Genomic DNA, 13,591 nt, shown 5'->3' on the forward strand with positions numbered 1-13,591 from the left:
ACCAGACTTAAAAAAAATTTTTTTTTATTGATTTCAGAGAGGAAGGGAGAGGGAGATAGAAACATCAATGATAAGAGAGAATTATTGATTGGCTGCCTCCTGCACACTCCACACTGGAGGACTGGGCCTGCAACCCGGGCACATGCCCTGACCAGGAATCGAACTATGACCTCCTGGTTCATGTCGATGCTCAACCACTGAGCCACACTGGCCAGGCTAAACCAGACTTATTTTAAAATTGACTCATTTGTGACCTTAAACATGAATATACATTTTACATTAAAGGTGTACAGTTTTTCCAATAGAGACAGAAATCGGACAATGGTTGCAAGGGGCTGGAGTGGAAGGAGAGAGCTGACCAGGAACTTGAGGGAACTTTTTGGGTTGATGGGAATGCCCTGTATCATGATTGTATAAAACTGTATTCTTAAATGAGGTGAATTTATTATAGTTAAAGCATACCTTAACTTTTAAATATGTATGTAAATTTTTACTTCTCAAAGGCCCCCAACAAAATAAAGCAAAAATATTCAACCTAAAGCCCAATACTGTTCCCCAATCACCCTGGAAACCAGCTATTTATAGAAGGGCCACCCCACCCCATACCTGCTCCCTCTAGCAACACAAGGAGCGCAGTCAGGAGACAAGAGGGTACATATACTGTGAAAATCTTTATTTCTGTCTCTTGTGGCAAAATAACATTTTATACAAATTAGTCACCTGGTTTACTTTGGACACAAAGACAATAAAAACTGGAATGGGGGAGATCCGCCAACCCCTCCCCCGGGAGGCCGTTGCCACCGGCCAAGCCCTGCTCCACAGTAATCATGTGCGACAGGAAGGTGGTGATCAAACCCGCCCGTGTGGAGGAGACGCAGCGGGGCTCCTGGAATGTGCTGGAACATACATGGAGGACACTGCGGCCATAGTGAGGGGAGCTGAGGCTTGCTCTCCCTCTCAGGAGCACGCAGTGCCTTTCCCTTCCCCCTTCTCCCCTCCGACCCGTTACCTTTGCCTTCCTTCCCCTCCAAGGGCCCTTCTGCCTCTGTAACTTGTTTCCTGAGCCCACAGAGTCTAGCTGGCTCACTTCTACTTTCTCTTGTAATTTGAAAAAAAAAAAATTGACAAGATGTGCGGCCCCACCCGGCACTGCGTCGTGGGGAGGAACTTCGGTAGTTACGTGACACAGGAAACCAAACACTTCATCTCCTTCTACCTGGGCCAGGTGGCCATTCTTCTGTTCAAATCGGGTTAAAAGCAGGGACTGTCCCACACACCGTGATCCATCCAAAAATAAGGATTGCAGCCTAAATTCCAAATACCAGAGACTGAAATCTTCAGCCTTGCCTAAGGAACATCTTGATCTTGAACCTTTATTGTGATGTTTCAAACAGGGCATTCTCTGTACTCATTTGTTGTGGTTATAAAACAATTAGCAAAACAGAAAAGAATGAAAACTGGACTGAGGATCTCAGGTGAAGGTCAGAGGAGGACAGCTCCGCTCACTGATGTTGCTTCTATTCTGTGAAAAATAGACTTACAGGAAAAGGAGACTCCCAGCTTCGGTGACTGTACGTGACCCTGTAAACGGGAAGCCCACCTCCGCCAGACCCGTGGCGAAGACGGCCCATTGCATGGAATGTAACGTGCGGCTCCGAACAGGCTCCCGGGTTCAGCAGCACCTCTGTGTCAGAATCCTGGCGCACTGGCACGGCGTCTGTGCTGATTTCTAGCACAGACAGTCCCCAGCCCCCACCCCTCCGGTGGCCACCAGAAGAAGGTTCCTTCACAGAGGAAAGAGGCCCTGGGAGCCCCCAGCTGGCAGGACACACTACGGCAGGACTCACCTTATTTGTACATTAGACACAGCCTCGTATGTCCTCTCACACAGAGAATCCGGGACCCTCAACTGAAAAAAACAGGTTCAAGATTCCCCGGTCACTGCCATTTCAAGAATCGCCAGTCCATGGTTAGGCCCAACATTCCAAAGTCCTGCCTTACTTGGCAATCAGATGCCCAAAGATGACGGGTGTCTTCAGGAAGTCCTACCGGCCCCTGGAAACGGCCGCCTCTGTGAGATAACTGAGCAACACCCGAGGAGAGGGCAGCCAGCACTAGTTATTGCCTAGTCACTCGTTAGCACAGACGAAAACAAAGCAGGGTCTTCTTTGGAGAAGCTAGAAGCGCATCTGAGCCCGAAGGCCTCACGGGAGAAGGGAGGCTCTCCCAGGAGACTCCAAAGCAGAGGGGCAAGAGCAAGGCAGGAGGCAGCAGGCCCGGCAGCAGGCGGGCCACCAGCCCCGGGGAGGTGCTCCCTCCAGGAGCTGTCCCTCTCCACGGCCAGCTCTGAAGAGAGAGCAGGCAGGGCCTTTTTGTTGTTGTTGTTAATTCCTCTCCGAAGGATATCCCCGCCCCCCCCACATTGATTTTTAGAGAGTGTGGAAGGGAGGGGGAGAGACACAGAGAGAGAACTATTGATGTGAGAGAGACGCATCCATTGGTTGCCTCTGCACACATCCTGAGACCAGGGCTGGGCTGGGGATCAAGCCTGCCACCGAGGTACATGCCCTGGACTGGAATTGAGTCTGGGACCCTTCAGTCCTTGGGCCGATGCTCTGCCCACTGAGCCACAACAGCCAGGGCTGCAGGGCTTTTTTTCCTCCCATCGTATCACCCACAGTCCAGGTTCCTCACTAGCGTTGGCCTCCAGCCCTGATTCAACTTTTGATTGATTCAGATACTTTCAGAGGAAGTATGACTTCCACTTCTCTGCCCAATTCAGGAACAAAAACGTGAACTTCAAACTCACCCTGGTTAACACCCAGAGTGGTGATGCTTCTCAAGCTTCCCTGAGTAGCGGGACCCAGGAGGCCAGAGTCTCAGGCACAGAGCACCAGACCTGCAGTCGCACAGGATGCCAACCCTGTCCTACTGGGCAGTGGGAGCACTTGGCCTCAACATGGCCTCCAGGGAGACTAAGGCAAGCTAGTGGGGAAGAGGACGCAGCGCTATTCAAGCCAGACCCAGGCTGCCCTAGGACACATTTCCAAGACGCCCTCTACTGAGCAGAGCTCTGGGCAGCTCCAGAAGCCACATCCTGACACGAATTAAACGTCAAATGGTAGGAACCCTCCTGATGGGGCTCTGGGCTCGTCACAGACGGGGCTTCTGAAGCTCGACAGGCATGAGGTGCTAGCGGAGCCACGGTGAGGGCAAGAGGCAGGGCTGCTGTCTGCCTGCGGGAGGACGGGGGAGCGAGGGCGCGGCAGCCTCCCCAGCAGCGTGGGGCAGAGCCCACATAAGGCACCTGGGTTTGTATCCACTCCAGTGCGGAGACTTCCCGGTCTGCAGGGTGCCGGACCTCCCTCCCCTCATTGGTCGGACCCGGTGCTGGCACACAGGGCTAACCAAGGGCTTTCTCGGTGAGAAAGCGTCAGCATCTGGCACCGCCCGGACTCTGGCCCGGCACACAGCACCACGCCGAGGCTCAAGACCACTCACACTCTAGAACCCAAACGGGAGCAGCTCGGGTCCCGGAACGCACAGGGGCACCTGTGGCCCAGCGCTGGCCCTTCCTTCCCGGGCCCCTCTCGGCCTTCCTCCCACGCGCTTTGGGAAACAGCTCTCCTGCCGGTCACTGTGTCGGTGCCAGTCACTATCCCCACATCCCTGGGACTTCCCGCGCGGCCTTCCTATCAGTGCTGAAGCCTGGCCACCGCAGCGACCTTCAAGCACCTGAAGTCCCCCACCGGTCAGACACCACAGGGCGTGGAGGAGGGGAGAGTCTACCCGGCAAGGCCTGCGGACAAAAGGAGCCGGATGTGCAAGGAAGCTTTTCTGAGAACTCGTCCCTCGGAACAGGTGAAACAGGCTGAGAGGCCTCGCACCCAAAAAGATTCCAGCTGGCAGTTTGAAGGACCGATATGCATTACTTAGATCTGACCTGCCAGGATGGTTCCAGAAACAATTTCAGCAGAAAGGCAGACAGAGAGACCCTAAGTAAGAAGTCCACAGAGGTTTAGAGGCAAATCCCCATCAAAAGCCAGCCCTCCAGGCCATGCTGAGCAGGAAATCCAACGCGGCCTTTAAGCGGCTGCTGGTCAGTGACTATACCAGCCCCAATGTGAGCCAGAGTAGCCCCAAGGGCCTGAACTGTGCTATCAGAAGTCTAACTGCACGTCACATACGCCAGGACCACCACTGACATTTCATACAACCTCCCAAAAAGAAGCCTGGAAAAAACAACACACCACGAGGCCTGCTCGGCCTCGAGAGAGATGACATTCCGTTTCAGAAGGTACTTGAGTCAGGAGCCCGAAGCAGGCAAGCTCCTCTCCCCTCAGAACGAGGGTCGGAAGGCACTGCCAGCTGACACCTTGCTGGGTCCCGGGAGGACTGCCGGGGACCGTGCAGGTCAGGCAGGTGAGCAGCCTCACCAGCCTCGTGCCTCACCTCTTGGCGCCATTCCTCCCCTCACCCCTTCAAGTTTCTTTCCATTTGGTTTATAACTATGCACAGGCTGAGGTCAGACTGTGCCGATGGCAACCCCAGAAATAAGAGACGGTGCCGGAAGAGGCTGAGCTCGCAGCTCACGGCACCCAGGAACCTACAGAAGGCTCGAGCCTCCTCGCCCGGCACAGCCCTGCAGAGACCCAGGCTCGTCAGGACAACCACTAGGCAGCTATGACTACATGAAAATAATCTTCCTTTTTCAATCTGGATTTGAGGAACCTTATCCTAATCTTTGCTATATAGGACCTCTGACCTAAAGGGCAGGGGAAAGAGGAAAAAGAAAATACTGGGGGAGGAAACACAGCGCTGCTTGGCACCTCTCTCGGGGCACCGGAAACTGCCCCCCAGCTGTGGCTTCCTGGGGCCAGGTCCCCGGTGCGTGACATACAGCAGCTTTAACCACTTCCAGGCGCCAGGACCATGGGCGGCAGCAAAGCACTCCCCTGTCCAGCCCCGCAGTCACTGGCCTCCGTTATAGGCGTAGTCGGCCTTGTTGTGCATTATCAGCTTGTTGTCAACAAAGTAGAAGCTGTCAGAACGGGTCTCGTAGGGGTTTTCAATCATCAGACGAACTGCAAGTTAGGGAAAGCAAACAAGCAAGCAAGACTTAATGTGTGAGTCTGCCCATGAGCTAGGTGACAAACACTTAGCATCCCCGCTACCATGCGTACTAGTAAGCTGGTCCTTCCGGGAACTATGAGTGCACTCTCCCAGAATAATGAGGGCAGAACAGGGGAGCCAGCCCTTAAGAGGGGAACTGGGACCACAGAGGCCTCAAAATGGAACCTGAGACCCACTGCACATACGATGCACTCAACTCGCTGACAGGCCCTGCCTGTCACTCAGCCTGATTCTGAGTCGGCGCCCAGGGGAACGTGCCTACCTTTCTGCCAACAGAGACCACAGCAACTTGTTTATTCAGTGTCTCTCTGATCCCCTACATTCTGGTCCAAATACAAAAGGCTGTACCTCCTGAGGCCACTGCCCACGGGCACCCCAGCAACCAGAGAAACCCTAGGTGGGTGCAGGGGGACGAGGGGGCAAGGAGCCCTCTCCGGACATGGCTCGGTGTTAACCTGGAAATGATGCAGCAAAAGGTCTGTCTGTCTCGGGATCCAGATCTCAATCTTGTTTGCTCAGGCAGCTGCCCAGACCTCTGTACCAGGTGGAGGTAAGGTGATCACACAGTCACTCCTCTGGCCAGCCTGGCGGTAATGACTGCGGCTATTCTGAGTCTTCTGGAGGAAATGTCCTCAACAGGTAACACTGACTGTGTGAGTTTCTTTGAACCCTAACCCGACCGGTTCCTTGGCTTATATGCAGAATGCTGGCCTCCTGCTACACTTAATCTCTTCTTGCAAGTAGCTATGGATTCCAGTCCATCTGAGGGAGCGGGGTTCAAACTAGGATCAGAGGCTGTCCTCGACCCCCGCCCACATCCCGCAGTCCTCATTCTACCCGGGAACAGCACTGCCACACGAGTAAAGAATACCTGGCTGTCAGAATATGACAACTGTAAGCGCCTTCGGATTCTGAGAAAACTAGTCAGTATAAGTAGATCCTCCCCACAGGCCAACTAAACTCCTCTATTCACAGGATCCACACACACCCTCATTGTTCCAGCGCGTTTTCTCTATTTTCTAACAGAGGATGCGAACCTGAGAGGCACCAAAGTCACAGAAAAGCCTGTTCTTCCCCTCGGAGGCCCACCTCTTCCGACCAAAGTCACAGAAACGGGAAAAGCCTGTTCTTCCCCTCGGAGGCCCACCTCTTCCCTTGCCTTGGCCCCCCTCTCTGGGGCCTGCCCGTTCCTCCTCCAAACAACCTCAGGGTTTCTCTCCCGAAGACTCTGCTTCTGCCACGTCTCTCCTGCTCCAAAACCTGAAACCTGTAGCGCTCCCTGTCTCCTCTGGATCTATTCTAACAGTTTATCTAATCAAACTTCTACTTGCAGAGACAGAGCAAGAGGAGGTCCTGAGACGTATGATTCTATTTAGCCCAGTTCCTTTCCAGCTGTGATTAAGGGCACAGTGAGAGTGCCGAGCAGAAGAGCAGAACAGTGGGAACCCTGACTAACAGGGGATAGGAGAGGCGCTGCATCTAATCAGAGTCCATCAGAGTCCCGGGGATTGTCATGGCCTCCACTTATCTCCCTCTGCCACTCCCTTTCCCACAGCAGGGGTGGGAAAGGGGCGGCCTGTGTTATTAAACCTCCCGTGCTCCCAGGCGGGCAGTGTCCGAGTTTGAAACGTTAGATAGGAGCAGCAGGAAACGAGAAGCCTGCGGTCAAACGAGTAGAGGTGGCTGCATCCTGTCACTATTTCCCTCCTCTGCAAAATGCGGGCACTGGACCAGATGGATTTCAGGGTTGTTCCTTCTGGCCCCAAAACCTAGAATGCTGTACAAGTCAGGGATACGTACTGACATCCTCAGAAAGCTGGGGAAACTCGTAAATATGTTCACAGGTGTTCCTGCTGCTGGGGATGCAGAAGCCGAAATCAAAGTCAAAGTTTTTCAGCAAGCACTCCCGGAAATAGTGCCGTTCGATCATCCGGAAGTTTGACACAGGTTTGTCTCCCACGGTGAACTCCACCCTGCAAAATCAATCTCTGTGAGCCCTCGTCTGTCCCCTCCCTCCTCTAAAGCCAACCCAGCTGAGACCACTCTTCTCTGCCAACAAGCAGAACGCCCTCCCTCCGGGAATGCTGGTACTCACGTAGCCCCGACTGTCCGGAGGCGGAGAAATGCTGGTGTGAACTGATAGCGGACGAAGCGTCCTGCACTGGTATCCACATCCCCACCTGCCTCCTCCTCCTCCTCTTGGTCTGAAAGCGGACACAGAATCTTGAGCGCATCATCTCAGCACCACAGTCCAAACCACACAATCAACAGTACTAGTGCCAGCAGCAGGATGGCCGATCTTTACTGCGCACCTGTCACGTGCCAGTCCTGGGCTGAAGGCTGCTGAGAGCCCTCACACAGCCCTGTGAGGCGTTCCTATTACCATCAGGAAGCTCAGGCTCAGAGAGGTTAGTAACATGTCCAAAGCCCCGCCAAACAGTAAATGAGGGAGCAGGGATTTGAATCCAGGTCCGTCTGACTGAAGGCCTGTTGACCAAGTTGATGTGCCAGCCACTAACCAAAAGAATGAGGTTGCAAAAGTTGAAACTAGTCAAAAGGCTCCTTCAGAGAACGCAAACATTTCTGACAGGCAGCAAAGACAAACTCCTAGAAGGATTCTGCTGATTAAGTGGAAGCCACTGGCCTACAGCCTTGGAGCACTGTACTTCCTGGGACTGATCCTATTCCAAGTCCAATACCGACCGCCTGGGAAAGGGAGGAGCAGACTGGCAGCGAACCAATGTGTGGGACCTGAATGAGGTAATGATCTCTGGTCTCGTCCACTCCTGAACCCAGGAAATGAAAGATTTGTAAATGAATCAGAAAGCCATCCTAATGCGAACAAAGAGACAGTTCCCTCTAGTAGCCACCCAGTGTCCAGCAAGGATATTTTCTCTAGGTCTAGGCTGAACATGGGTGCCACATTAGAGAAGTCTTTTAGCATCAAACATCTCTGGCTGTGACAAGCCCAAGAGCAACTGGGCAACCGGCCTGAATAGAGTTCGTACCCAAAGACTCTAAAGCCCTGGCTCTCACCATATGATTCAAAGAGAGTCAGACCAGCCTTGGCCAGCATTGTTCAGTGGTTAGAGCGATGGCTGCACACTAAGAGTCTCGGGTTCAATTCCCGGTCCAGGGCACGTACCTGGGTTGCAGGTTCCCTGCCTCAGTCAGGCAGGTGTGGGCGGCAACCAATTGATGTGGCTCTCTCACATCGATGCTTCTCCCTCTCCTCTACTCACTCTCTCTCTCTCTTTCTCTCTCTCTTTCTCCCTCTCCTACCCTCCCTTCCACTCTCTAGAATCAATGGGAAAAATATCCTTGGTTGAAGATTAACAGAAAAACAAAAAACAGAGAGCCAGACCAAATCTTCTCAGGGATTCCAACTCTTCCGAGTAAGTGCTGCTGGAGGGAACTGCCTCAGGGTGAGCCTGGTCTGTCAACCAAGATGCGTAAAGGTAGAGACTGGAGAGGCTGAAAAGCAAAGTGTATCTGCGGCATCTGCCGCTGACAGTCTTGAGATGGCTCAGTTTTGCACTGAAATGACTGCTCTGCGCCCAGTCTAGTTCAAACCCGCACACATGAAGGAGTCCCAGGGTCCCTGAACCATCCTACGTATAAGGCACGTGGCTAAGGGATGTGAACTCCCAGCCAGGAAACTAGCTGGCCCTGACCCTCCCAAACAAGCTTAGCACCCACAAGCCTGAGCCTTCGGGTGCCTTGATCAGTACCAGACTACGGCAGCATAAAAAATACTGGTGGGTGCCGGGGGCTGGGAGTGCCAGGGAGAGGTCAATGGGGGAAAGGGAGGCATGGTAATACTTTAAACAATAAAGAATTAAAGAGAAAAATGAAAAGAGCCAACACACACACACACACACACACACACAAATACTGGGTGGGGTGAGGAGACCAAGGCTCTAACCTTGACTATGCTACTAACCGGAGACAGACTTTCTCAGGAAAACCTCCGGACTTACCAAATCCACAGGCCCTTTCTGAGGAGCACGTCAGAGGAGAAAAGCTTTGCAGAAAGACTAGACAGACCACGCTGATCCTCTGAAGGGTTATCTGTGCTGGTGTTCTAACACCCACCTCCAGGGGGTGCTAAATCTCCAGTGCTGTGCTCCAAAGACAGTGTGGTCCCCCAGACAGAAACGAATCCCCCTGAAACTGTATCACAGCACAGGAAGCTCTAGTCAAGGCTCATTTAAAGAACCCCAAGGAGGTGAGTTCATAGGCCTGGGCTTTCTGTTCATCCAGAAAATGGTGGAGATTGGAATCCAAACTAGGACTTACTGGGAAATATGAGACACTGTTTAGAGAAGCCAGGTGAACTGCCTCATGAGCTGGACTGGAGTCCTCGGTATCACCTTCTAGAGTGTCCCCAGGCTCAAGGCTCAGGTGAGCTTTTCTCATCAGAGCTCAATTTCAAGGGTTCCTTTCCTAAGGGGAGGCAACGTGCTAAGATGAAAGAGCATAAGACTTTAGGAAAGTCACTTGGAAATTCTGGGCCTCAGTTTCCTTATTTGTAAAATGGGAACAATAACTCCTCCCAGAGGTGTGAGGATTGCATGAGCTGGTACACAGAAAGCAGAACGCAGCGACCAGCACCAACACCGGCTCTCCACTCGGCTTCACCCAGCACAGCAAGCCCGGCAGGCAGGCTTCAGGAGGAGGTCGTGGAAGTGGGACACACTGGAGTCCAAGACACAGGATGCAAAGGCCACAACAACTCCAACTCCAACTATCAGGTGACCATGGCAGCACCGAGGCCTACCTGAGACGCAGGGCTTGGCGATCTCAAACAGCACTGTCCCTGTCTCCAAGTCGCGAATTTTGAAGCGGGTGAAATCAATACTGTAGATGTTGTCTTCGGGTTTACACAAATAATCTGAAAATGAGAGAGGCCATGCCGTTAAATAATTCTCCAAAACCACCATGCATTTCTCAAGTTTGGAGGCAGACTTGGGTTTTTTCTTACACAGTTCACTTAAAATATACACAAAAACTTACGTTACAAGCAAAAGTTGTGGGTGGAGAGAACTGGGGAACCCAAGGGGGGAAAAAAGACCATGGACTTGGTGTGAATGAAAGATTACCGTAACATTTTTAGAAACAGGAATAAAAGGAGATTTCTTTGTAAATACCTCAAAAATGGCCTCCAAACCCTTCATGACCAACTTGGATGCCACAAAAGGGAAGAATTTTGTTTTGTTTTTTTCCATTGATTTTTTTTTAAGAGAGAGTAGAAGGGAGGGAAAGAGGGAGAGAGAAACATCGATGTGAAAGAGACACATCAATTGGTTGCCTCCCACATACTCCCCGACCCGGGCCCTGATCGAACCTGCAACCCAGGTACACCATGCTCTTGCCTGGAATTCGAACCTGTGACCCTTTGCTGTACGGGGTGACACCAACTTTTGAGAACACTGGTCAGGGTGGCCAGAATTTATTTAAACTTCATTTTAAAACACTTATGGCTAACATAGTGCTTATTTACCAAAGTATCACAAAGCAGAGACCAGCACATTTTTCCTTAAAGGGCCAGATCACAAATGATTTAGGCTTTGCAGCCAGCCACTCAGTCTCTGTTACAACTACTCAACTCTCACTGGAGCACAAAAGCAGGAGAGAAACATCGATGTGAAAGAGACACATCAATTGGTTGCCTCCCACATACTCCCCGACCCGGGCCCTGATCGAACCTGCAACCCAGGTACACCATGCTCTTGCCTGGAATTCGAACCTGTGACCCTTTGCTGTACGGGGTGACACCAACTTTTGAGAACACTGGTCAGGGTGGCCAGAATTTATTTAAACTTCATTTTAAAACACTTATGGCTAACATAGTGCTTATTTACCAAAGTATCACAAAGCAGAGACCAGCACATTTTTCCTTAAAGGGCCAGATCACGAATGATTTAGGCTTTGCAGCCAGCCACTCAGTCTCTGTTACAACTACTCAACTCTCACTGGAGCACAAAAGCAGCAGCAGACACAAAAATGGACGCGCATGGCTATGTTCTAACAAAACTATTTATGGGCAGATACATGAATTTGATAAAACCATGTGTTGCAAGATAGTATTCCTCCCACCCCCAACTATTTCACAATGGAAGAGCCATTCTTAGCTTGTGGCTGTACAAAACCAGGTGGCGGGCCACACCTGCACAGGAGCAGGACAGACTTGGTGGAGAGGGGTTTAGGCCAAAGTGAAGAAGAGCCCACAACAACTGAGCAGCTAATCAAAATAGCATCTATTGATCATAGAAAATTTCACTGATTTCTTTCTTCGATAACTCCTCACAGCGTCTTCTCCACAACTCCTTCTGTCACTTTATTTTATCTCCCCTGCGTGTGTTACTTGTTTCATGTTTTACCAGCTGTCTCTCCGATAAGATGGCAAACTTGAGAGCTACTGATTATTCTGTAACTCCTAAAAAGGCCGAGATTAGTTCTGCACTTTTAGCAGGTACTCAGTAACAGGGCTGCTGCTGAGGAACAGACTTTAAGAGTAACAAGCCCTGGCCGGGGCGGCTCAGTTGGCTGGAGCACTGTCGTCCCATGCACCCAAAGGTCAAGGGTTCAATTCCCAGTCAGGGCACATGAGGTTGTGAGTTTGGTCTCCAGTCAAGGTGCGTACAGGAAGCAATGGATCAATGTTCTCCCTCACATCAATATTTTTCTTTCTTTCTTCTTTCCCTCTCTCTAAAATCTCGGAAAATATATCCTTGGGCCCTAGCCGGTTTGGCTCAGTGATAGAGCGTTGGCCTGCAGACCGAAGGGTCCCAGGTTCGATTCCGGTCAAGGGCATGTACTTTGGTTGCAGACTCCTCCCCGGCGCCGGCCCTGGTTGGGGCTTGTGTAGGAGACAATCTCTCACATCGATATTTCTCTCTGTCTTTCCCTTTCTCTTCCACTCTGTCTAAAAATCAATGGAAAAATATCCTTGGGTGATATATGTATATATATATAACCAGGTGAGGATTAAAAAAAAACCACAACAGGCCCTGGCTGGTTTGGCTCAGTAGATAGAGCATCGGCCTTTGGACTGAAGGGTCCCGTGCTCGATTCCAGGCAAGGGCACATGCCTGGGTTGCGGGCTCGATCTCCATTAGGGGCCGTGCAGAAGGCAGCTAATCAATGATTCTCTCTCATCATTGATGTTTCTATGTCTCTCTCCCTTCCTCTCTGAAATCAATAAAAATATAGTATAAACAAATAAATAAATAAATAACATAAAAAAACACACAACAGGAACCAATCCCGAGGTCACCGAGCTCTGGCCCTGAGCACCGACCCTGAGCTCCTACACAGGACCTGGGCGCCCCAAGGATGCGGCTTTGGGCCAGGCATTAGAATGGCCTGTTTCACCCTGGATGTCAGGATAAAGCATGAGGTTAGAAAGACCAGGTGATGAGCACTTCTGTACCTGCAGATCCCAAATAAAACTGGGTCAGAACAGAGCAGCTTTCTCGAAATGTTTCAAAGAAAGTGAACAGACCTCTAAGATACACTCTGCTACACAAAGGACAGTCCCAACTCGGTGATGAAGAATGGGGACATCAACTATCCCAAATCACACGGATCTCTTTTAGGAGATGGGAATTCCCTTCTGGACCAAGCCCCCCCTGCCCCGCCCACCTACCCACCCACTACCATCCCCAAATCACTGGCAAGGCCGCCTGCTCCCTGAGGTGCGCCTGGGCAGCCCTGACCTGACAAGTACAGCAATTCAGCAGGTACCGCTGTCAGCCTGAGCCCCGTCAGGGAGAGGGGAGAGGAGAGCTGGGGTTGCAGGGGGAGGGGCCGGGCAAGCAGGGCCTAACCAGGCGACTGTAAATTCTTGGCGGGGGTAAGGGGGGAGACAGCAAGAGAAAGGACGTCAAGTCAGAGCTTGGCTTGGAAGAAAAACGGAGGCGATCCAGGTTTGGGTTTGGCAATATATTTCTCCCACCCTCCCCTTCATCAATGAAAAGGTGGAGGATGGCTGCACCGCGTGCCAGAAAGGCAGTTCTGAAACCCTGCGGTACTTCTCAAGTCACTCGAACAAGTGTCAAAAGCAGGATTCACCTTTCAGATTTTGCACATAAACGGAAACTTTATTTTTTTAAATGTGGCACTATTTAAAATTTGCATGAAATGCCACGGCCACGCGTCGGAAGAAGGCAGAGCCACCTGCACACAAAGGGGCGACGCTTGGGACCAGAGGGGGCAGGGGCCAGGGCGGCTGGACAGGGTGGAGGGAAACGCCGGGAAACAGGAGGGGTCAGGGTGCAGGAGGGCGACGGACGGACGGGTGGGGCTGGCTGAGCAGGAACATCACTGATGGCTGGGGGCTTCCAGGGTGAGGGCCAGCGGCCCACGCACCAGGGTGGGAGGGTCCGGTGAAACGAGGGGGACCCCACCCAGCCAAGTCCGCTGAGGAGGGAACGGCCCGGCCGAGGGCCAGCGG

The 13,591-nt window shown here is 51.9% G+C and overlaps 1 protein-coding gene across 1 annotated transcript; it reads right to left on the minus strand.

Moving 5' to 3' along the window:
• Nucleotides 1-3,905: 3,905 nt before the first annotated feature.
• On the minus strand, nucleotides 3,906-10,310 carry UNC119B (unc-119 lipid binding chaperone B). Its single transcript, XM_005863803.2, has 5 exons — nucleotides 10,304-10,310; nucleotides 9,914-10,027; nucleotides 7,229-7,337; nucleotides 6,934-7,106; nucleotides 3,906-5,084 (listed from the first exon to the last, which is right to left on the minus strand). The coding sequence occupies exons 1-5, from the start codon at nucleotides 10,308-10,310 to the stop codon at nucleotides 4,972-4,974; spliced, it is 516 nt and encodes a 171-aa protein (XP_005863865.1). The 3' UTR covers nucleotides 3,906-4,971.
• Between the last annotated feature and the right edge of the window lie 3,281 nt (nucleotides 10,311-13,591).

Source organism: Myotis brandtii, unplaced genomic scaffold, assembly GCF_000412655.1.
Source record: "Myotis brandtii unplaced genomic scaffold, ASM41265v1 scaffold181, whole genome shotgun sequence".
NCBI classification, from domain to species: domain Eukaryota; kingdom Metazoa; phylum Chordata; class Mammalia; order Chiroptera; family Vespertilionidae; genus Myotis; species Myotis brandtii.

Bases quoted from the DNA above. Each gene is read 5' to 3' on its own strand.
- UNC119B (XM_005863803.2), bottom strand. The intron at 7,338-9,913 runs GTAGGCCTCGGT...GTCCGCTTTCAG, and splicing joins CGCCAAGCCCTGCGTCTCAG to ACCAAGAGGAGGAGGAGGAG. The intron at 7,107-7,228 runs GTGAGTACCAGC...TTGATTTTGCAG, and splicing joins CTCCGGACAGTCGGGGCTAC to GGTGGAGTTCACCGTGGGAG.